General features: G+C 27.3%; 2 protein-coding genes across 7 annotated transcripts in view; one reads left to right on the top strand and one right to left on the bottom strand.

The window, feature by feature from the left end:
- Window positions 1-16344, bottom strand: part of LOC135925460 (C-Maf-inducing protein-like) — a 51825-nt gene that overhangs the window by 18354 nt on the left and 17127 nt on the right. The window contains exons 2-3 of the mRNA XM_065460791.1: window positions 8350-8478; window positions 1246-1296 (exon numbers count right to left, since the gene is read on the bottom strand). Coding sequence (XP_065316863.1) covers window positions 1246-1296; window positions 8350-8478 — 180 coding nt within the window. The remainder of the gene's footprint in view (window positions 1-1245; window positions 1297-8349; window positions 8479-16344) is intronic.
- LOC135925462 (uncharacterized) lies at window positions 4329-6011 on the top strand. Of its 6 annotated transcripts, XM_065460793.1 has the most exons (5): window positions 4335-4530; window positions 4848-4985; window positions 5160-5367; window positions 5419-5513; window positions 5764-6011. In XM_065460793.1, the coding sequence occupies exons 2-5, from the start codon at window positions 4940-4942 to the stop codon at window positions 5784-5786; spliced, it is 372 nt and encodes a 123-aa protein (XP_065316865.1). In that variant the 5' UTR covers window positions 4335-4530; window positions 4848-4939; the 3' UTR covers window positions 5787-6011. The 6 variants fall into 6 exon arrangements, 1 of the variants encoding a protein (XP_065316865.1); XR_010571641.1 differs by lacking the exon at window positions 5764-6011 and having other exon boundaries at window positions 4329-4388; window positions 4429-4530; window positions 4848-5367; window positions 5419-5755; XR_010571642.1 differs by lacking the exon at window positions 5764-6011 and having other exon boundaries at window positions 4335-4437; window positions 4481-4530; window positions 4848-5367; window positions 5419-5755.

Here is a 16344-nt window from a genome sequence, read left to right as displayed (position 1 = left end):
AATTTTAGAAATTCCTGTACTAAAATAAATCCTTATCTTTTCCAGAAGTGATAAACCAATTTAGTTTATTTTAAAGCTTATGTTAAAGTTATAACACCAAATATTCTTCTCTATTATTTATATTTTTCGAGTAATCTTTACTTTTGTGTGCAGAATTGAGCAATTGCTTAACGCCCAAAGCTCCGGAACTAATAGAAATGAGCAATAAAATTTCGATTGCAATAATCTTCATTAACATACCTAACAATTGTAAAAATATATACTATTTGATTTAAAAGATGTCGCCCGAAACTATTTTGATTTTAGGTGGAATGATTCTTAGCTAAAACTGATCACGTCTAAAAAAATAAACGACTGTGTTTTCCTCTAGTACGTTTGGTCATGTTTAGATTTGTTTTGTTGAATTAAAAATTAGGGACAAATTATTTATTACGATTACAGAAAGAGATCTAAAATTTATTTCATCCCGACTCAAATTCTTTTTTAAAAAAAATTGTAATTTTCAATTTGGCTTTATTTTGTAAATTAAGGAAATTGAAAATATGAGCAGGAAGAATATCTATGCATGTTCAGTTACTTTGTTAGCTCTAATAATATTCAGACCAAATTTATTATCACTTTTCTTCGTGATAACCCTACATGTATAAAATATGCTGTAATTTTGTATACTTCGCCGCGAATTGGTGATAACCGTGAATGCAGGTTAATGCGGTAAGCATATACATCGTTATGGAGATATAATATGCTATCGTGTTTGCAAGAAATACAGAAAAAGATGTGCTCAAGAGTGGAATTAAAATGAAATGTTAGCTCAAAGAATTTTTAAAAAATTAGGTCGCTCTCAAAAAAAATCTCGATGCGTTTGAGCATATTATATCCTATTGCAAAGATGCCGCTGTCCTAAATTTATAAAGCAATTATATTCATTAATTTTAGAGGTTATTAAATATCGATTTCATAATTATATACTTATTTATTAAAAATTATCAGGGACACTAGAATAGAAGCATAATAATAATAATTTTTTTATAAGGTATTATTTACTTTTTCTTCCCTGTGTTAGTGTTCCTCTAGGAAGATGTAATGTATACATTATATTTTGAATGTTAGTTTATAAAATGAGATTAGTTTGCTCTTAAAGCCATAAAATTAATTAATTATAGGTATTTTTGGTAATCAATTAATCGTTATTAATTTCGATTAAAATTTTGATCGCGTATAATAAAAATAAATAAGGATACTTACTTTCCATTGTAGTGAATATAACCATTGGTCCCTTAGATGAGAATTGTTTACCTATATAAAAAAATTGATATATTTATTTTGGTAAGATATTGGTAGCATAAATATTGGTATAATTATTTTAAGATTTTAAAAAAGGTGTTACACATATCAATTTTTGGTTATATTAAAAAAAATGTGTCGCGATAATTTAACGCACCTGTTTATTTTCAATTCTAAAGGATTACTTAATAAAACTAAACTCCAAATTTATAGAAAATTATAAGTTAAAAAAAACTATTAACCACTTTAAATATAGTAAATATTTTCGCATAAGTTGTTTAATTTTGGAACTCGTGGACTAGAATCTTTGACCGAAAGGCAAGCGTTTGAAATAATTGGTATAATCCATTTTTTTTTATTAATTAAAAAAAATATTTTCATTGATCATTCACTAAATTAGAGAAAAGTTTTATTATCAACAAATTATAATATACATAAATCATAGGGTGTGGTTAAATGAGCCAATTTTTTAAAAAGGAATAAATCAACATTTTAACCAGAAAAATATTGCCTAAAGCCTCGAGATTTCGCTAATAGATGTCTAAACCTTTGTGCCATCTATGAACAAAATCTTCAGGCTTGCCATTTTCTAAATAAAATATTAAGTTCGTTGTTTTTAAAAATTGGCTCAAATCGAGCAGTTTAACAATACAAATCTAGGGACCAAAAAATAGTGTTGTAATTATGGAGGAGGCAAGTTTCGCTGTGCCCAGATATTGCATTATGGCCTCAGTTCGACTTATGCATATACTGATAAATATATATGGACTTGCAAGAGAAAAAAGCGCAGTGAAATCTGTCAGAAGATATTTTCCCCTTGTCAGATTTATTTAGGAATAATTTGAAAAATTTTAAGAATAATTTAATCTGTTAAAAAAAATGATTTTTTTTTGTTCAAAAAAATTTATTTGCAGTTTTCGTGATAAAAAATAATATAATTATAAACTCATTAATTATTTTAAAAGCTTTTCCTTTCTTTGATTTAATTTTTTCCCCTCATTATGTTAAAGCGGAAAGGATAAAATTCTTTGTCCCTTGAGGATTTAGCCTCTGACAGATTTCACTGTATTAAATAAATGAATCTGCTAATAAATAAAACATATTAATAAATAATCGGAATTTCAAAAAGACCATTATGATGATAATAGTAAGATAAGATTCTGAGATAGCAAAAATGGTCGTTAATTTTTGGTGCGACCCATAATTTTAAGTCTTAATCTTGTGGAAAAAAAATTAAACGGGTGATTTATTCCCATTGAAAGTTCTAACAATCTAAATCTAATCGAGTTAAGTACAACGGTTCGTTCTCAGCGATCTTTTTCATATTGTCTTTAATCAGGACTGGTGCTTTAGTAGCAGTTCGGTCCAAATCGGTTATTTTTTAAATATTTTAATTAACTTATTAAATGGTAATATATTGACCGCAGCAACGTTTAGAGAAATAAAAATCATTATTATTTATATTTTATCATTTCTTTTCTAGGAAAGTTTTCATTTATAAATTCTCCCATAAAACTTAAAAGTTTATCAAGAGAACACTATATTAAATCCTAAACAAGCAATATCTATCTATCTCCAGTTACCAAATATTTCTTAAATCATGGGCTCTTATCCCCAAAAAGAAAACTTTCTAATATGATAATGGATATCAGGCTATCTAGTGGTTGAACTCTTGGCTACGAAGCATCTTTATGAACAAGGATATTAGCATTTAAGAATTAATCATCTATAACAATTATTTTATCATGTATATAAGAAATAAGAAATAAAATTATAAGCCCAAAAAACCGGCAGTCTGCGGTGCTATTAGGGTTTAAAGGTTATTTGGTCCGGACTTGGCTGCGAGCTTTGGTTCGAATCACTCCGCAGTGCAACCCGAGTTTTTAAGGTTATTTGGTCCGGACCAGGCTGCGAGTTTTTGTCTGAATCAAATACAGATGGTGATCTTCACCAATCTAAGCTTCAAACTTTTTATAAACAAAATTTGTTAAGGCACTAGAATATTATTTTATTTTGTCATGCAGTATTGATAAAATATTGTATAACTGAGCTTGGGTCTTTCTACGTGAATACAGAATAGTTTTGGCCATGCAATAAAATTTTATTGCTCAATGGCTTTATTAGTGTCAGATTAAAGCATAAAAATGACGCGTTGCTCAATTTTTTTTTAACTACATGTAAAAATAAATATTACTCGAAAATTATAAATGGCAGAAATATATATTTGATATCATAAGATAGCCCTTAAAATCTTTAATTCGAGAAAAAAAACTCGAAAAATTTTATATCGGTGTTTAATCACTTCCGGAAAAGGAAAAAGTCGATTTTTTTTTAATAATGCCGATGCGTTCTAATTTCATGAAATATTGCATATATTCATTAAAATAAGATAAAAGTTATGTTAAAAATTTTGTTGGGGTTTTTCAAATTTTTATCAATAAAATAGTTTATTCTAGATGGCGCTACCAAAAAAATTGATCAATAAATCAATTTTATTATAATTTTAATATCAGTGACCTGCAGCGCCCTATTTCCAAACCGAGCCTGGACTAAAATTAATAAAAATTCTGGCTAAATTTTTTAAATATCATATCACTTTACTCGGAATATCGGTCATCGAGCGGATTGTAAAGTGGAAAACAATCATGGTTCGTCCAAATAAAAATAAATTTTAATTCCGGTGTAACGTGTGAAAGTGATTACCGTGAGATTTCGAATTCTCACACCATCAAAATCTCACGGCTGACACCGTGTGAAAGTGATTTCATGAGATTTTGATTTTTATCGCTTCAAATACATTGGGGGCCATTTAAATCATCAAAATCTCACGGCTATTCAATATTTCAAAATCTCATGATTTTTTCAAAATCTCATAGATATTTTTAAAATCTCGCATTATTAATTTAAATATACTTTTAAAACGTCAGATTTGAATGAGGCTGTCAAATTAGAAATATTTCTATATAATACAATTTAATTTGAAATTCTTTTTTATTATGAAGTAAATTTTTAACAATATATTATTTATTTCAGAAATATTTTAGCTCAAATTATAATGATATATATGACTTCCTAAATAGAAAATCAATTATTCTATGGGGAAAGTAAATTTTAGATATGTCATGATTAATTTATTAAAATTAGCCATTATAAGTTTAATGCAATATATTATTTTTTAACATTGAAAAATGCTCAGGCCATTGATTATTATCTTTTTTTCATCTAAAATTAATTATAGCTGCAAATGTAAGTGTGTATATATATATATATGTAAGAACATTTGATAAAATTTTACATATAGGCATTATTAAATGCTATTTTACAACTAAAATTTAATTTAGTTTATCACATAAAGATGAAAAGTAAATGTTAGATACTTTTATTATAATGTATATTGGGCTTATAAATGATTGCATAATTAATTTATTAAAGTTAGGTATTATAATATATACAACTAAAATTGTATGACAAAATTAAGTGCAGTTTATTATTCTAGCCATTGATTATATATATTTTTTCTGCATCACAAATATTATAATATATATAATTTAATGATATTTTAGAAGAAAGAAAAGTTATACTGACAGGAGATGAACAAAAAAAAATAATTAAAACAATACATGAGGGGGGTGTATCTACAGTTGCAGGTATTGCTATGGGAGGGCATCTGGGGATTAAAACTAATCAAATAATAGCTAAAAGTAAAAATTTGCAATATTCTTTTAATTATTTTTTTTAAGCTTTTATTGGTTGGGGAGCAATAAAAGTGTTTTATCAAATCCTGTGAGGCTTGTCAAAAATCAAGCAGTCGTTTTGATAAAACCTCAAATGTTTTACATATATTTGATTTATTTTTTAATTTATTACATATACAGAATTGGATGATGATATTTTGATAATAAATAAATTAGAAAATATCCCTAGATATTTTTTTCCTACAACAAAGGTATGGAAAAAATATCATGCTAAAATATATGGTCTAAAGCCTCCCAAACATTGTCGGGATGTAGAATGTAGACTATGGGAAACTGGTGAACCCACCATCCTGGTGCAAATTGAAGGTGATGGGAATATTTTTTATAGGTAAAACATATTAATATAAAATTTCATTTTATTCTACTTTATATAATTTAGGGCGATTAGTGTAGAGCTTACTGGAGCTCAAAATTCCCATGTTATTCTCAGGCAATGGTTGTCACAATTTACGCTAACATCCGAGATGGGAAAGGTAATTAAAAATTATCTTTACGACACGAACAAAAAAATAGACATAAAAACTTATGTCTTAAATAATGTAATGATACAGCAGATATGGGCTTCTGACACAGAAGTAAGGGGGATGGCCACAATGTTAAATACAGCTATTTTTACTTATATAAAATATAATGATAATTTTGTATGGGCCCGATATGACCCATTTTATATTCACGACAATATTAAAATATTTAATAATAATTTTATTTATATAAAAAATGGGGAGAGTCATTTTGAAAATGTTTTAGATTGTGATTTATCTTCCATCTAATTACTATTTATTATTTTTATTAAAAACAATTTTTTATATAAAAATATATAAATATATTTCATTCATATTATAATTTATCGCCTTATATATATATTTTTTATGAAAGTTGTAGTTTATAAATAATATTCAATTACATTCTGATATGCAATATATGATAATAATTATAGTTTTCCATGATGTTTTTATTAAATTTAAAATTATGTATAAATATTTATATCAATAAAGTTCTTCGTCTATTTTCTTATACCAAATAAAGTTTTATCTAATATTTGTGACCCAATTCAGTACAAAATAATATAGAAATGGATTATCTTTAAAACATTATATTAGGTAAACAAAATAAGCATTACGATTAAGCCATTTAGGCTAAGAATTTATCTTACTGTTTCTTTGCAGTGATTTTTAGAGGGTTGGGTAGAAAAGGCGGTTTACCTCTAGTAAATTTTCTGTCATATATGAGCTTTGTCTAAATTAATATCTATCGAGAAGATGTACTTTGTATAAGAAATATCATGGGATCGGAGTATTTGGTTATTTTATAAATTTCATGTTGTGTAAAATAGCATGTTAGTAAGGATCTCTTCCCTACCTAAATATTGCTAAACTTTAATTATGATATTGATTGGAGCCTCCTATCAATAATCTGAACTAGAGGTCTGGATTGGGTGGTTTTTTTGCCCGTACTTAAAAAAAAATATTTTCAACATTGGGCGAGAGGGTTAAAAAATTTGGGAGAATTTGATATTTTTCAAGCGAAATGAGCAGAACAGTAAATAGTTTTTCATAATATTCCATATTATATGTTTAATTAAAAATACATTAAAATAAATAAAGAGCCAAACCAGTTATAAAATAATTTTAAAACAAAATATATATAAAAAAAATTATAAGTGAGAGCGAGGGCAAGTTAAATAAATCTTTTCGCTAAAAACCCACCCATTACAGACCTCTAATCTGCATATCTTATCACACACTATTTAGTATGATATGCAGACTAAAAATATAAATTTAAAACTATAGAGAGGCGGCGACTATTTAGATAAGATAGATAAAAAAAAACAATTATAATAAATTTACGCTACATAGATTTGAACCCGCATTTTGAGGATAGGTAATGTAAGTCTTACTAACTAGATTACCCACCACACCTTTTAATTTATAATTTTATTTGTTATATATAATCTACTTTTTAATTAAATTTATACATATCAAAAAGAGAAATTTTATTATATTGTTAACTTTAATGATGTTAAAATAAAGATGAGCTCTTGAAATGAAACAATATATATTTTACAAAGCATTACTAAAATATTATTTTAAAACATAGATTATAATTAAATAGTTAGGTGTGATACCATTATTGTCTCTATATTATATTTTATATCCTTAACTTTAATGATGTTCCTTGATTTTGCAACTCTCATTATTCGACTTAATGATCTTAAAAAAATAAAGATGAGTTCTTAAAATGAAACGATATATATCTTGCAAAGCATTATTAAAATATTATTCTAACATAGATTATAATTTAACAGTCAGGTTTTATACCATTATTGTCTCTATATTATATTATCATTTAAATTCATGTCATGAAAATTTTTGCTTTAGATTTATCGCTTCAAAAACATTGGGGGCCATTATCATCAAAATCTCACAACCCATCCGTGTGAAAGTGATTGCGTGAGATTTCGAAATCTCACAGATCACTTTCACACGTTACACCGGGTCGGAGGAAGAGAGATATTTTTAAATTTTTTAACTTGTTGAAAAATTAAACAATATATCATTCAAACCACTTCAGGTATTAATGATTGCCATTTGAAATCTTCATTAAATTCCGTTTAAATTACCGAAAATGTATAAAAAAAATCAAAATCGCTTAGGGCCGAATAATCCTGAAAACTCTATTAAAAAAGTATGAATCCAGGCCAGACTAAACCATAAAATTTGGAATGCTTTAGTTCAGTCATTTCTAATAAAATCGATTTATTGATTAATATTTTTGCACGGCGCCATCTAGAATAGACTATTTTATCGGCAAAAAATTTTTAAAGTAATATAACTCCCAAATTTTTACCCCATTAAATTTTTTGTGATAGCACAATGAAAATTTTGAGTATTTTAATTTTTTATAGAGGATTTTTAGTGCTATCTAATGACATCAAATATAGGTACCATTTATATTTTAAAGGCGATCTTCATTTACATCTTAAACGCTCTTGTCTCCAGAACTATTGTAATGATCCCCATAACATATCTAATAAATGGGCAAAATTTTACTTGATTTGATCTATATTTTCAAAATGGCCTTTTTTTATTCCGAATGACCTGCTTGCTAATATTATATCTTCAATAATTTTTTATCCACCAAACCTTATTAAAACCCGTCTAAGTTTATTACTATATTTTGGTGATTATCATGATATCTTATAAAATGATGGAGATAAATGTTTTATAGCTTTACTACTCTTATGATCTAGCAGTAGAAGCATTGGTAAGGGAATCTATTTTTAATCTTATTAATATCAAAACAAATTAACTTGTATAAGAATGCAAGCGTCTGGTATATTTATTTGAACGCAAAAACGTTGATTTGAATCCCATCTTGACATTATATGGATGTCTTCAATGATTGAGTACGGGATTGACGTCTCCATGAACCCAATATTCTTATTAAATAAATAAATATATCAGAATAATGGCGAAAAAAAATTTCATCATAGCATGTATAAATTTTGTTGATTAGTATTTCTTTAATAAATAATTTATATAGAAATAGGAAGGAAAAATAATCAAACAAATATTTTCCCAAATACAGTTTAATTGAAATATTTACAATTTTTATAATTATTGCTAATAATATTAAAAAACATATTTGTAATTCTGAAACAATGAATATAATATGAAATATTTTTTGATATTCAGACATATCGCCGATTTTCCTAATTCACTTCAAATTCTAAGCATATGCATTTAATAGTATAAACTTTTTAAAAAAATGTCTTGTTTTCTTTTATTTGCCATTCTAGGATGTGCCCAAAACATCAAAAAATTAAATTCACAAATTTTAGAACCTTTAATGAAAATAAATAAATAAATAAGTTATTTATAAAAATAAAAACATGTCCAAAATATAATTATAGTTGGGTAATGGCTAAATGTAGGCTAATTCGGCTCAATCTACTGACGCGTACCGAAGAAAATTCGTCAACATTAAGGCGTTTAAATTCATATTAGTTTCAAGTTTTCGGTCGGTTTATCCGATTTTTAGCTGGCTAAAAATTGGCTTAAAAGGCTAAAAAGTATAGTAATTACCCAACTATACGTAGAATATGAATAAATCTAATGCATTCATTTAAAATATGGGTACAAAACAGAACAAAAACATTTTATTATATAATCAAAACAAACAATATTCTTTAAAAAAAACTAATAAAGGATCTTCTGAAATTCAAGTAAAATTATACAAAAACCATTCCCCCCTCCCTCCCCAAATAGAAACGTAACACATTGCTCGACATTTAGTTTATTATACTAAACAAGATAAGGGCCAAAAATTAGTAGCCTATTTTTAAGAGGCTACTTTCCTTTAAAAGCCATTTATAAAATACAACAAAATGGCAAAATTTAAAAACCAGGATTGGGCCACAAATGACTAAATTTTTTAAATTTATAAACGGGCCGATAAATAAAAAAATAAAAGACCGAGTTAATCCCCCCACTCCCAAACTGAGCTTTAAAATGGATATTTATGAAGGTTCCTGCAATACAAAAATATTAGTAATGGGACCAAATATAGGGGAGAGGGTTAAGATAAGATGATGTTCATTGAATGGTCAAAATTAATTTTTTTTATTAACAAAATATATTGAAAAAAATAAAAACTAATTAAAGTTGCGGACTTTTGTAAATATATAATACGCATAGTAAAAAAAAAGAAACCAAAACTTTTTTTGTAATATGATGCTAGAATTTCAATTTAATGAGAGATAAAAAAAATATTTTTTCCCCAGATAGTAATCGCGTTATTTATTATCACTACAATTTATTGTAACAAGCATAAAATAGAATTCATAGTCGAAATCCATTTCTTGCTATAAGGAACAACAATTAGTTCATTTAAAATGATGAAAGGCGTGTGCTCAAAATAAACTTGCAGGCATAGAACATGGTTTTTATTGTCGTTAGTGAGAGACGATGCCATCGTTTTACTTATATTGCAACTTAAGCCTACCCCCCCCCCCCAAAAAAAAGATCATTTTCAAAATGTTAAGTCATTATCATTTATAATATGTTAAGTTAACAAGGGGAAACCTTTTCAAATAAAACATTTAAAATAAAAGTTATATCTCAATAGTTGGAGTAATGATTTATAACGTTGAACGTTATTTATTTTATGTGTGTTATATTAAAATAACAGATAGCGTCGTAATTTTATCCGTATATCCAAAAAAAATTGTCGCTTTTGAGTAACGTCTATGGTTCAAATGGTTGAATGCGTGCATCACTAATTCGTTAGTTCTGGGCTCGAATCCAGCAAGGTTTTATTCTGAAGCAAACTAAGTGGTCCTGCTATGGTGATGATATATAAAATATTAGAGCGGCCCCGTGATTCCGTTAATATATAATATGTCGGTCTTACTGCATTTTTAATAAAATTTGGTTGTAATTTCGAAACTTGTTATATGACGACCAACGCTTTATAGTATTATGAGTTGGAAGGGGGGGGGGGCAGTTTAAAGATAAACATCTTAAAATGGTGTCAACCCATAAATGGCGCGTCGCGTTGTTAGCTATCAATCATGGCCTGATTTCACTCTTTTGCTCCTCTTTAACTATTACAAATAGTTTTTTTAAAGGAAGAAATAAAACTTCGTGTCAGAATTTAGAGATAATAGTTAAAGAAATCGAACAGCACCGTGGCTTATTAAATTTAAAATTTTAAAGTTAGTTTATTATTTTTAAAAAATTTTATTAGTAAAAAATAAACACTATAAGATTTGAGAAAAATACTTCAAACAAACAAAATAAATAGCATGCAAATACATGCATTGTGAATATGTAAGTTATATATATAATATATAAAGATCTGCAAAGTTAGGCCCCGGGCTCGGGCCTAATTCTATTTTAAATAATCGGATCAATTTTATATTGAATTTTTTATGTAAAATAAAAATTTTTGATTTTATTTATTGAAACTAAACGACATATAACATATGTCTATTATTTTTAGTAATTATAAAAATTAATTTCTATATTTAAATAAATTCGGGCCGGGTCGGGCCGGTAAATTTTTTTAAAAAATATTTCGGGTTCGGGCCGGGCCGACAAAACTTTTTTAAAAAATATTTCGGGTTCGGGCCGGGCCGACAAAACTTTTTTAAAAAAAATTTCGGGCCGGGCCGGGCTTGAAAAATTAGGCCCGATGCAGATCACTAATATACATACATTAAGGCATATATAAGAAAATCGCACTCATTTAAACATCTTTTTGTTATTGTAGATATTATAAGTCGTAGGTTTTTCTGGAATATAGACTTGGATTACGAATCTTTATTTTAAATAATCTATGAAGGTTATTTTTAAATTGATTTTATCCGAAATGTATTCCATCATTGTGTTAGATATATCTAATATTTTTCAGACAATTTTGCCATGAACTTTTGTGTATTTTATAAATTACTAATGAAGTTCATGTTAAAATTGTTTAAAATTCATAATGTAGGTATACTCTATTACACATGCTGCAATACATTTCCGTTTAAAATCCTATTTATTCAAATTTAAAAAATCAACCTATTCAACTTATAACATTATATAAGTGATGTTCATTTAATATTATATATGAGTGTTTTTTTGCTGGACCTCACTTGATAAAGAATTAAATTCTATATCAAAATTATGATCTGGAAGACAGAGAAAATGTTGACTAGATCTTCTTTTATAGGTTTGGGTCAAATAAATGCAATTATAAATTAAATGGTAAAAATTATTGCTTATTATTAACTAGATTGGCATTGAAAGCGCCAAAAATTAGTAATCATAATTTAAAATAATAATAAGGATCTGGGAGAGAAAATTTTATGTATAGCATAAAAATATTATTCATATCCATAGGATTGGATTGTTATGCTATTTGGACAATAAAATACTTTAAATGTACATTAAAATAATATTTAAAACTATATATAGGCACTTCTACACCTCCTTCTTTCCCCCCAAGCCAATGATAATATTAACCCCCTACACTCCTGATGGAAATCTCAAAAAAGATAAATAGCAAATAAAAAAATGAAAATTAGCATATCAGGTTTTTCGGCCATTTAAATTGCCTGGCCAATACAAATTCTTTTTAGTATGGCCCGTGCAAATCTCTAATAAATAATGGTGGAAATAAAATTGAGGTAATTATACCCTGTATTGATTTTTTATCAGACTATGTAATTGATGTAAAAAAATTTTAAATATCGATTAATTTTAATATTTTATGTTATCACCTTTTAATTATGCAATTATGATAATAAGGAAAAGAAAGATATAACTTCAATATTCTTGTATTTATATTACATATGTCGTAAATTATAATAATAGGTTTTATAATCGTTCGGGAAGCCAACATTTTTGCATCCTTGGTTAAGATGTAAACCAAGTCATTTTACGCAGAATCTTAGTATTATATGGTTCTAAGTTAAGAAATACAAATGTATCCACACCCAAACACTTAATAAGCATTTTCGAAAACGAAGAAACAGTGTTATATTTATTTTCGATATACGATCAGGACTATTTAGTTAAGATGTAATAATCATAAATATCTAAAGAAATCATTTTTTGAGATTTATAGTAACATCTTCGCGAAAGATCTTGTCGAGGTCGAGAATTGTTTTATAATTTTATTAATTAATCTTGATATCCATGATATTTTGGGGCGGGATGAGGGTATGACAAAAGCAGTGAAGCGCACGAAGATATAAAGGGCGTCAAATTTATATTATTTTTGCAGAAGAATAAAATATTATAAATTAAATATATCTCGCGCAATACTACATAAAATATTTCTGATAGCTGTCAATATTTTTTTTTAAATTTTGTAATTCGATCTAAAAGGGGAATTTTCAGACGAAACGTATAAAAAGGGAAAATTACTTTAACCTTTAAAAATATTCTAATTCTTGTAAAGATATCTTCTTTACACTTATAGATTAAATAAGATATAAATTGCTTCTCAAGATTATCATTACCCTTTTTCGAAAACTATAGGCAGTCTAGTAAGATTGCTAAGAAAATAAATATCTTAGATAAAACTTCTAGCGAATGTAAATAATTTGGTGACGCTAAGACGAGATCGTATTGGGATATAGAATCCACGAGGAAGCTAAATAGATTTTAAATCGTGTACGAGTGCGATTTAAAAAAAATATTTACGATTTACCAGGAAATTTATCCCAGCATGTGTAGAATAGTACCTACCCTATTTGTACGAAAAATTCAAATGCAAAAATCACCATAAATTAAGAATAGTTCTAATGTTCACGGTATTGTTGTTAAACGGCTCGATTTTCAAAATCAACCCAATATTTTAGCCAAATATATTACGCAAGTCTGGAGATTTTGTTCATAGGTCGTAGGAAGGTTAGAACATCTATTAACAAATTCTCGAGACAAGTCGTTTAACATTAGTTCACTGTAAAATTGTTTGAAATTCACAATGTGGGTACCTTGAAATATAATTCGAGTCAAATATTGATTTATAAAATATAAGAAATGAGAGATTCCAATACCCCATGGATTCCATATCCCAATACGACATGTATAAAAAATACGTAAGAAAAAATAAATTCTAACGTAAAAACGAAGAAAAGAATGAGAGTTTTAAAATGATTGTGATAATTTAAAAAAAACGTATATTAATTTTAGGATGGTCATGTTGCCGAAAACATGGATTTAGATAATATTCAAAACTTTATCCCAAGAATACATATTACCTGTTTTGGAGATTTCACATATAAGATGGCAGTTTTTGATCCTCTTTTAACCAAATCTCGAGGCTTAGGGTAATATTTTTTGGTTAAAATCTTTGATTTACCGTTTATTGAAAAACGCCTAAAACGAGATTTTCGATAGCAAAACAAGTGCGAATAAAAAATTTGCTTTAAAATTGGGGGATTATATTTTCCAAAAGGATTATCTTTTTATTTTAGCAACATTAATAATTTACATTGAATTACTAATAATGCACATCTTAAAACCGCTTGGACAAGTTTTTAGCATGAAAAAACGGCTAGACTCTAAGGCTAAAAATTAGCTTAGCCATTTATTGCTCCGCGTAAACCTGAGGCAACGTCTTAATTATTTTGCTATAAATATTGTTATAAATGATTTTACGATCCAACGCACATTGTATATTCTAAGTAACATATATATTTTATAATAAAAACGTAATTATGAACATAACATTATTTTTTCTAACAAATATTATACATTTAATTATCACTTTTTATAAAATGGTTACCTTGAAAATTTAAATTTATTTTTCGTATTTTGATTCGTTATAAATCATTCAAATTTTAGTGGAATCCTATAAATATTTGAAAACTAGTAAAAGTAATATCATTTAATATAATTCCATTTTTGTAAATTTTTAAATTAAATACATTTTTTATTTCTAATAATATGGTATGTTAACTTAAGTTAACATTGTGCATTTAGATGATTATTGTCATAATAAAATATTTATTGAAAATTTTATCAAATATATTTATAGTTCAATGAGTGAATTAAATTTTAGAATACCGGTAGAGAGTGAGGATTCTCAATTGAATGAATCTTGATGATGAATATATACCATATGACACTGGTAAATTTAGCATTTCTTATGCTATAAAATTTTTTAAGGTATTTGATTCAAATGATTTGGATATTGAAAGCACTGTCTCTGACTCAAGCCAGCCAGATGATGGATTGTCAGGACGACGAAATATATGGAACTAATGTCCCATGAATAGCCTTAGATTGGAAAGGTTGTTTACCCTTCGTCAATAAAGTTGAAAGTCTGATATATATTACTTCAGAATTTTACAGGAAAATTTACTTCCACCAATAGTATTACAATCTGATCTTTATGCAATTCAAAAAGATCCTAGCAAGCCCCTTTAACGCTAGATGAATTAGAAAAATTCATAGGAATTCTGTCTGACAAGAACTATTTTATATTGGGCAGCTTATACTAGAGCCGCATATTGGCTAATATTATATCAGTAAAAGGTGGGAGTTCATAAAATAATATTTTTACCTAAATAACAACATGAAAGCATGTCATTTTGGGACCGAAGGACATGATGTTCTTAAATTAAAACCTATGCTGACGAGATATTATGAAAGAAATTCCACTAAGAGAAAATATATATGCGATGAACAAGTTGTTCCTTTCAAAAGGCAAAGTAAGATGAAACAATAAAACCCACCAAAAACCTAAAAAGTGGAGTTTTAAATTTTTTATTATGTGAAAATGAGTATCATTTATAATTATGATATGTATATGGGGAAAATTCTTCATCTCGAAGAGATGCCAGATTTCGGGGCTTGTGGGAATTTTGTTCTGCACATGGTTGTCGAAGTCTAGTTGCAAGAAAGTTTTGGGTTATGCTGTGACAATTGGTTCGCATAAATTTAATGGTTATATTAGAGCAAGGGAGATACAATATGTATCAACCGTTAGGGCAAATCGCCTCAAATGCGTTTTGCAGACAGATCAAGAATTTTTAAAAAAGGGAAGAGGAAGTTTTGATAAAAAATGGAGTCAATTTATCTGTTATTAAATGATTTGACAATCGTTCCGTTTATCAAATGAGTAGCTTTATAGGGGCCTACCCAATATCCTATGTGAAACAATTTGATCGAAAAAAAGGAAAGAATTAACGTGAAATGTCCAGCCATTGTTAAAAATTATAATAAAAACATAGGCGGAGTAGATGTTATAAATTCCCTACAGCATTTCATATATTTGATATGATGCTTGCTAATGGATGGCTATTATATCGAAGGGATTGTAACATGCCAGGAAGATTTTAAAATATCAGTCGCAGATGTATGGTGTAAATGAAATAAAAGTACTAATTCAACCTCGAGTAATAGACGGGTATCGATGCAATCCGAATATATAAATAAGTGTAAAAGAGGTACAGCACAAAGTTTAACAAATCCAAAAAAAATTGTTCCTTCTATATATATATATATTTATTATATATATTATATATATATATAGTAAAAAATGAGTATTATAAAGCGTGCAATAGAGGGTTAGGAGAGGCGAACCTAAAGTGTGCACAAAAATTGACGAAATCTACTTAAAATAAGAGCCGGATTTAGAAGTTAGACTAATCCATTTTATTTAACTTTTTAATTTAAAAAAAAAATAATAATTTTCAAACTTTTTTTGATTAAAATCATTATCTTATAAACGTATTGATTAGTGCCGACGCAGCGTTTCAACGCAAATAAAAAACGTAAATGCAGCTATGTTTAAATTGAAGCGT

Source organism: Gordionus sp. m RMFG-2023, chromosome 2, assembly GCF_954871325.1.
Source record: "Gordionus sp. m RMFG-2023 chromosome 2, tfGorSpeb1-WG-v2, whole genome shotgun sequence".
Classification (NCBI taxonomy): Eukaryota; Metazoa; Nematomorpha; class Gordioida; order Chordodea; family Parachordodidae; genus Gordionus; species Gordionus sp. m RMFG-2023.
This window is presented reverse-complemented; position numbering and strand designations above follow the sequence as displayed.

Bases quoted from the DNA above. Each gene is read 5' to 3' on its own strand.
- LOC135925462 (XM_065460793.1), top strand. From the start codon at position 4,940: ATGGGAGGGCATCTGGGGATTAAAACTAATCAAATAATAGCTAAAA. The intron at 5,368-5,418 runs GTAAAACATATT...TATATAATTTAG, and splicing joins GATGGGAATATTTTTTATAG to GGCGATTAGTGTAGAGCTTA. The intron at 5,514-5,763 runs TAATTAAAAATT...AAAAAATGGGGA, and splicing joins AACATCCGAGATGGGAAAGG to GAGTCATTTTGAAAATGTTT.